This window comes from Eumetopias jubatus, unplaced genomic scaffold, assembly GCF_037043125.1.
Source record: "Eumetopias jubatus isolate StellerSeaLion01/CBP00866 unplaced genomic scaffold, mEumJub1_p1.0 scaffold_11, whole genome shotgun sequence".
Taxonomy (NCBI): Eukaryota; Metazoa; Chordata; class Mammalia; order Carnivora; family Otariidae; genus Eumetopias; species Eumetopias jubatus.
Genome location: NW_028274817.1, coordinates 39,940,830 through 39,947,042, shown reverse-complemented (window position 1 = coordinate 39,947,042; position 6,213 = coordinate 39,940,830). Strand labels below are relative to the sequence as shown.

Below are 6,213 nucleotides of genomic sequence, written 5' to 3'. Positions count from 1 at the left end.
TCTAATAGAGATGACTTACGTGACCAACAATTTATCATGCAGCAATAGAAAACTAAAACAGATGTTGCCACCTAGAGTAGGGTATTGCAGTAACAAAAACCTAAAATGTGGGATTGGCTCTGAAAATGGCCAGAGGGCAGAAGTTGGAGGGACTTTGAGAAGAAAATCAGTGTTAGTCAAAGATGCTTTGAAGAGACTATTACCAGAAGCTTTATGGCCATTGTGGAGGCTGCCCATGAGAGCTTAAAGGAAAGTGAGTAAAACATTAGTGGAAACTAGAGGAAAGAATCTATCTATCTATCTATCTATCTACCTATCTATCTATCTCTCTATCTCTCTATCTATAGTGGTGTGGGAATTAGAAAATGTACCTAACTGGGTGATACAACCAAGTAGATTTTCCCTAGTGTTGAAGGTGCTGCCTGTCTTCTTGCCATTTATAGTAAAATATGAGATGAGAAATTTAAAAGATGGACTTTAGCTTAAACAAAAGGGAGAGAGAACTTGATGCTTTGAACATCCCCAGCCTCTCTTACATGGCAAATGATGCTAAAGTTAAGAAAAACTTCCCAGGCAAAGGCCAAATCCAGAACCCTTCCAGATCCACATCTATGTGCCTATCACCAAACTAAGAAATATAACATTACAAATTCAATTGAAGCACACTGTGTACCTTTACTGGGTTGAATTAGATCCTCCAGAAAGATATGTCCAATTCTAAATCCCTGGTATGTGTAAATGTGACCTTAATTAGAAATAGAGTCTTTGTAGATGTCATTAAATTAGGGGTCTTGAAATGGAATCATCCCGGATTTGGGGTAGGTCCTAAATGTACTAAATATTGTCCTTATAAGAGAAAGCAGAAGGGGATTTGTGCCACATAGGCACAGGGAAGAAGGGCATGTGAAGAAAGAAGCAGAGACTGTAGTTACTGTGTCAGTAGCCAAGGAATTCAAGGAGACACCAGAAGGTGAAAGAGGCAAAGAAGATTATCCCCTAGAGCCTTTGGACAGAGCATGGCCCTGCTGGCACATTGATGTCAGACTTCTGGCCTACAGAACTGTGAGACATCAAACTTTATATTGTTTTAAGATACCTACTTTGTGGGAATTTGTTATGGCGGCCTTAGGAAACTAAAAGTAACCCTTCCCAATTGAATTCTCTCTCCCTCTTCACAAGACATAACCACTATCTTAAATAAGGAGTCTTATCATTTTCATTATGCCTTTCTACATGCTTCATATGCATGTATTCTCCCATGTATGTCTTTTAGCGCATATATGTGTATCTACAATCAACATATGACTGTTCACATGTTTTAAAATTACATATACCTCGTATCATATTTCTATCCTTATGGCACTAGCTTATTCTTTCACCCATTTTTTCCACTGCCACCACCCAATCTTTGCCCCTCTAGGAGGTCTTTCTGTGTCTCAGGCCCCTGAGAATTCTAGTCTCTTCTGCAGTCCAGCCTTTGCTGTCCCATTTAGTTTACTCAAAACAGTCCCAAGTCATTGAATTAATGCTGGTATTACCATAGGAGAAGCCGAGTCCCTTACAACACCCACCCCCACCTCATCACAGCTCTAAACTAGTGATGCTTAAATGTTAGTGTGCCAAAGGACATATAAAACTCTGATTGCTGACCCACCTTCAGAATTTCTGATACAGTAGATCTGGAGTGGGGCTTGAGAATTTGCTTTTCTAACAAGTTGCCAATTGATGCAGATGCTGCTGCTTCATTGAAGCCAAGGAGCACCGTCTGGTATCCAGATAAGCTATGCCATACATAGGTTACTTTCAATTAAATGCAATAGAGGCTAGACCAAATTCCTCTTTCTCTTCACATAAATTGTTTATAAAGTGATATTTTAATTAATTTGAGACTGCAACAAAAGAACTTAAAACATGGTTGAAAGTGCTACATTTCAATCATAGTGAGGTGGGGCAAAACAAAGAAACAAAAAGATACAAAGATAAATTTGTGTCAGTAACTAAAAACACTGCAACTTACTCATTTAAAGAAAATTTATTTTTAACCTGAACAAATGCTGTCAAATTTATCTGAGAAAGGTAAAAGTCAGGTGTCACTGGATATTGGTTTTTCTGTGATGAAATCTGCGAAAAAACGAGTGTTGAGAAAATTCATATGGGCTATTGAAAAGCAGAAAATCTCAAATCTGAGCAGAACAAAATCACTGTTTCTTCCTCAAATCTTTTTCTGTATACGTCATAACTGTAGAATGAAATAAGACAATCAACAATTATAAACTAATAACATACAACAGTGATTTTCAAAATCTAAGAAAATAGTCAATCCTATGTTCTAGTAACAGGAGCAATCAACACTTATCCTTTTGTAACATATGTTTGGATATGTCTTTAATCCTCTGATCATACCAATTTCCTCTTCACTTGCCAAACACCAAAAACACCTGCTTTGGATTAGTTTTGTTTCCTTTTAGAGACTCATTTAATAAGTATTTCACCTTAAAAGCCTATAACTTATCAATCATATTCTTAACCACACAGGGCCTCCACTTCCATTTGGCAAAAGTGCATAGAAGAACAACAGAAAAAAAAAAAGGAGGAAAAGGTATTTGGATACTAGATTGAGTTAATTACCAATCCAGTGATAAACAATAATTTTACCATGACTATTGTTTTTTTTTCTTTTCACTGCCCCCTGAAATATACACATTTACAACTGAACAAACGGTTAGGCATCAATCATTGAATGTGGTCCTAAATAAAATTCTTACCATACCTGTGTTAGTCACATTCTCAAAGGAATTCTCTCCTACTTAGTATAAGAGACCATATTTCTGTGGCTATATGATGAAAGCCCAGCTAGTGTTCATTTACGTTCCTTTAGCCAGATGTTGTGGTAACTGTGTTCTAAACAAACATTGGTCTCTGCTACCAGGGCTGACACATTTCCCACCTGTTGAAGACTTACAGCTACAACTGAAAGGACTTGAAACTGTGAATGAAGTGCATTTCGGAATATGCTGCATTCTATACCAATATACAAAATTAACATTAAACTGGCTCACAGAACTAAATTTTTGACATTGATTTTGTTCTTTACTTCATTTAGAAAATTTAGAAGCATAATTGATTTTACGTCAGGCATGGCTGGATGATACACAAAGCTACACACAGATACCTGGGTTCTCAGGAACTGCTCTCTTCTGGGTCCAGATCTTTTTCGGGCCCTTTTTCAGGTTCTTCATTTCTGATCACTTCTACTTTCTTTTCCTCACCTCCAGCTTCTCGGGCCTCATCATCAGAGCTTTCATACTTATATTCACTGGCTTCATTGGTGAAGAATAATATGGACTTCGGGACCAGAACTTCACGGAAAAAATAGCCCAATTTATAATCGGTGGCGACATCGAGTACTCTGCCCTCAGGAGAATCAGGAGGATAGAAGTAGGTGAAGAAAGAATAGCTGGGCATCTTCCTAGTGGTGGATACGATACTTCTGCGACCCTCACGTTTCTGCAGCTTGCTCATTTTCACGGTGACATTTTCCCCCTCTTTCCAGTAGATCTCACACCCTGTGCTGCTGATAATTTCTGGCCCTTTGGAGAAGAAGGGATCAGAATCATCTGGGTCTGATCGCATTTGGTATGTTTTTGTCAGGACTTCGTTGAAAAAGTATTCGTTTGACTTGAAGATAAATTCTATGGTGAAGCTCATTGGTTCCTCGAACCCTGGAAATTTGATTTTTACATCTTTCAAGTGCTCTAGTACAAGTTCATCATTTTTTTGGATCATCCTCCCAAGGATCTTCACATTTTTAAAAGCCGTCAACCAAAAGTGAGGTATGCCGTTTGTTTGCTCTTTTCCCACAGGCTCTCTTTCCATTTCCTCCCACATGCCTTCCTGGACACCTACTTGCCACTGACACTCACCTTCTGTGGGCTCATGGATTGCATTGACGATCTCAGATCTCTTATCAAACAAAGGTTGGTAGAAGGTGGCATACTTTTTCTCTAGATCGTGAAAATCTCTGTAGAATTGAGCTTCTACTTGTGCATATTGGGCCTGGAGGTTTTTGAGAGCTTTGACCCGCAGCTTAACCGCTAAAGGCAAGTGCTGAGCACTGCCTGCCTTTGAGCTGGGTGCCCCAACAGGGGCTGCAAGGGCCTGAGGACTTGACGGCCACTCGCCAACCTGGACCTTGTCGGGGGCACAGGCCCCAGCCTCCCAGGACTCGAAGGCATCACCCCGAGCCTCGCCCTCTTTGACCTGGGCCTCTGCTGTAGGTTCCTCTGCCTTTTGGGAGGCAGCCTCCTCTGTTGGTTCCTGCGGCCCCCAGGGCGGGGTGCCCTCTGCCTGGTACTTGCCCACCCAGACCGCTGCTTCCTCTCTCGGGTGCTCCCGATCCTGGGGTGCTGGTTCTTCTCCTGGGTCTTCCACCTCTGGAGGCGCTGGTCCCTCTCCAGGGTCCTCAGGCTCCCAGGAGTGGCGCCTGACCACCACGCGGCCTGCGTGGGGCCAGACCAGGACATGGTCGTTATCATGGATACGGTGTAGAAGGGAACGGACCAGAAACCTGAAGAGGGAACGAAACCACGCCATGGGGGTCTCAGGAGCACCCACGGCAACTTCTGGGACTTCTGCGGGCTCTTGGCCATTGTCTTCCTCCTCTTCAGTCTCTTCCTCCTCATTCTCTTCCTCGTTTTCGTCCTCCTCTTCCGACTCATACTCAGACTCGTCCTGGTTCCCAAACTCAAACTCGAACTCTGGTGACTGGTACTCATGGTCGTCCTGGTCCCCAAACTCAAACTGGAACTCCTCTTCCTTCTCTTCTTCCTCCTCTTCTCCCTCCTCTTCCTCGTCCTCTACCCCCTCCTCCTCCTCCTCCTCCTCCTCCTCCCCCTCCCCCTCCTCCTCCTCTTCTAGCAGCTTTACATCCCAGCTCTTTTCTGTGGCCTGGACAGCATCCTGCCCACCCTCCTCCTCAGGAAGGGCTCTGGAAACCCCTTCAGAAGCCAGGAAGGCTGTGCCCTCCTTGACTCCATCCACCCCTTCTGAAGAGGACACCGGGACCCCAAGGGGTCTGGGGTCCTGGCCACCTGGAATCAGACTTTGCTCCTCTGTGGCAGACATGGCAGGAGGGGCTCGCCTGTCAGTGCCTCAACTGGAGCTTTGATCAGGCTGCAGTGACAACTGCCGTGAAGATGGCGGCCGCTGAAGTGACTGCCCCTGAGGGGAGGCTGTTGGCCGCAGGGCCCGTCAGGAGGCGGTGGGGGTGGCAGAGAAGATGGCTTCAGAGGGTACAACAGTCTATGAAGGTGCCCGTGGAAGCCCTGCGACGGGAAACCCCACGACAGGAAGAGCAGAGGGGCAGCCCAAGGAGCGGCCAACCAAGACTGCGCCTGAGGTGGCAGTGGACAAGGCAGGAAAGATTCGGTTGGGCTGGTGATGGGAGGTGGAACTTGGAAGGGTCAACAAAGGGCCACTTCTCCACCATGAGCTCTAAGCTCATTTTCTGAGAAGCAATGATTGACATGCTTGTCGTCCAATGAGTGATCAAAGCCTCCGGTCTCCCTCAAGGCTTTAGTATCCTGGGTTACCCCTTAATCCCACACAAGTACCTTCCTCTTAATCCTATGATTGCAAGCAAAACAATAGTGTCCCTGTATGGTGGCACCCTTGGGTATGCAAACTGTGTTTTCTTCCCCAATTTCTACCTCAGGGTGGTTCATGCCAGTAGAGACACAGTTACTTAAGAAAAAAACAAGGTGTGCAGATGAAATATCAGCAATGGTGAAAGACCTCCCATAAGAGAGAAAGAGAATTGGGATGTTTAAATGTACTCAAGCTCCTTAGAGAAGGAACATACAAAGTTGAATTGGATGCAGGGAGAACAGAGCATGGAAGAAGTTTTAAAATAGGAGGTGGAAGGTGATTCATGAATGTGCCCCAATTCACTTCAAGCCTCCAAAGAATGAATCAAGAAAGAGAGCTACTTCTTTTAAAGAAAGGACTGGGCTAAGCACATACTATGGACTGAATTGTGTGCCCCGCCCAGTTCCATACACTGAAGCCCTTACCTGCAGTGTGATGGTATTTGGATATGGGGTCTTTGGTAGTTAATTAGGCTTTGATGAGTCCATGACGGTGAGTTCCACAAATTGGGATTAGTGCCTTTATCAGAAGAGATTAGAGAGCTTACTCCCCATCTCCCCACCCCAC

The 6,213-nt window shown here is 44.2% G+C and overlaps 1 protein-coding gene and 1 pseudogene across 1 annotated transcript; both read right to left on the bottom strand.

The window, feature by feature from the left end:
- Window positions 1–3,180: 3,180 nt before the first annotated feature.
- Window positions 3,181–3,786, bottom strand: LOC148163007 (nucleosome assembly protein 1-like 1 pseudogene; annotated as a pseudogene).
- A 32-nt stretch (window positions 3,787–3,818) lies between these two features.
- On the bottom strand, window positions 3,819–5,124 carry LOC148163006 (uncharacterized). The gene is made up of 3 exons (XM_088028543.1): window positions 4,861–5,124; window positions 3,907–4,800; window positions 3,819–3,851 (listed from the first exon to the last, which is right to left on the bottom strand). The coding sequence occupies exons 1-3, from the start codon at window positions 5,122–5,124 to the stop codon at window positions 3,819–3,821; spliced, it is 1,191 nt and encodes a 396-aa protein (XP_087884669.1).
- Window positions 5,125–6,213: the final 1,089 nt, after the last annotated feature.

What these genes read in the sequence shown, in the direction of transcription:
- LOC148163006 (XM_088028543.1), bottom strand. Translation starts at nt 5,124, where the DNA reads ATGTCTGCCACAGAGGAGCAAAGTCTGATTCCAGGTGGCCAGGACCCC. An exon ending in AGGAGGAGGAGGAGGAGGGG is followed by an intron (nt 4,801 to 4,860) that starts GTAGAGGACGAG and finishes GAGGAGTTCCAG; the next exon opens with TTTGAGTTTGGGGACCAGGA. An exon ending in AAGGTGAGTGTCAGTGGCAA is followed by an intron (nt 3,852 to 3,906) that starts GTAGGTGTCCAG and finishes CTGTGGGAAAAG; the next exon opens with AGCAAACAAACGGCATACCT.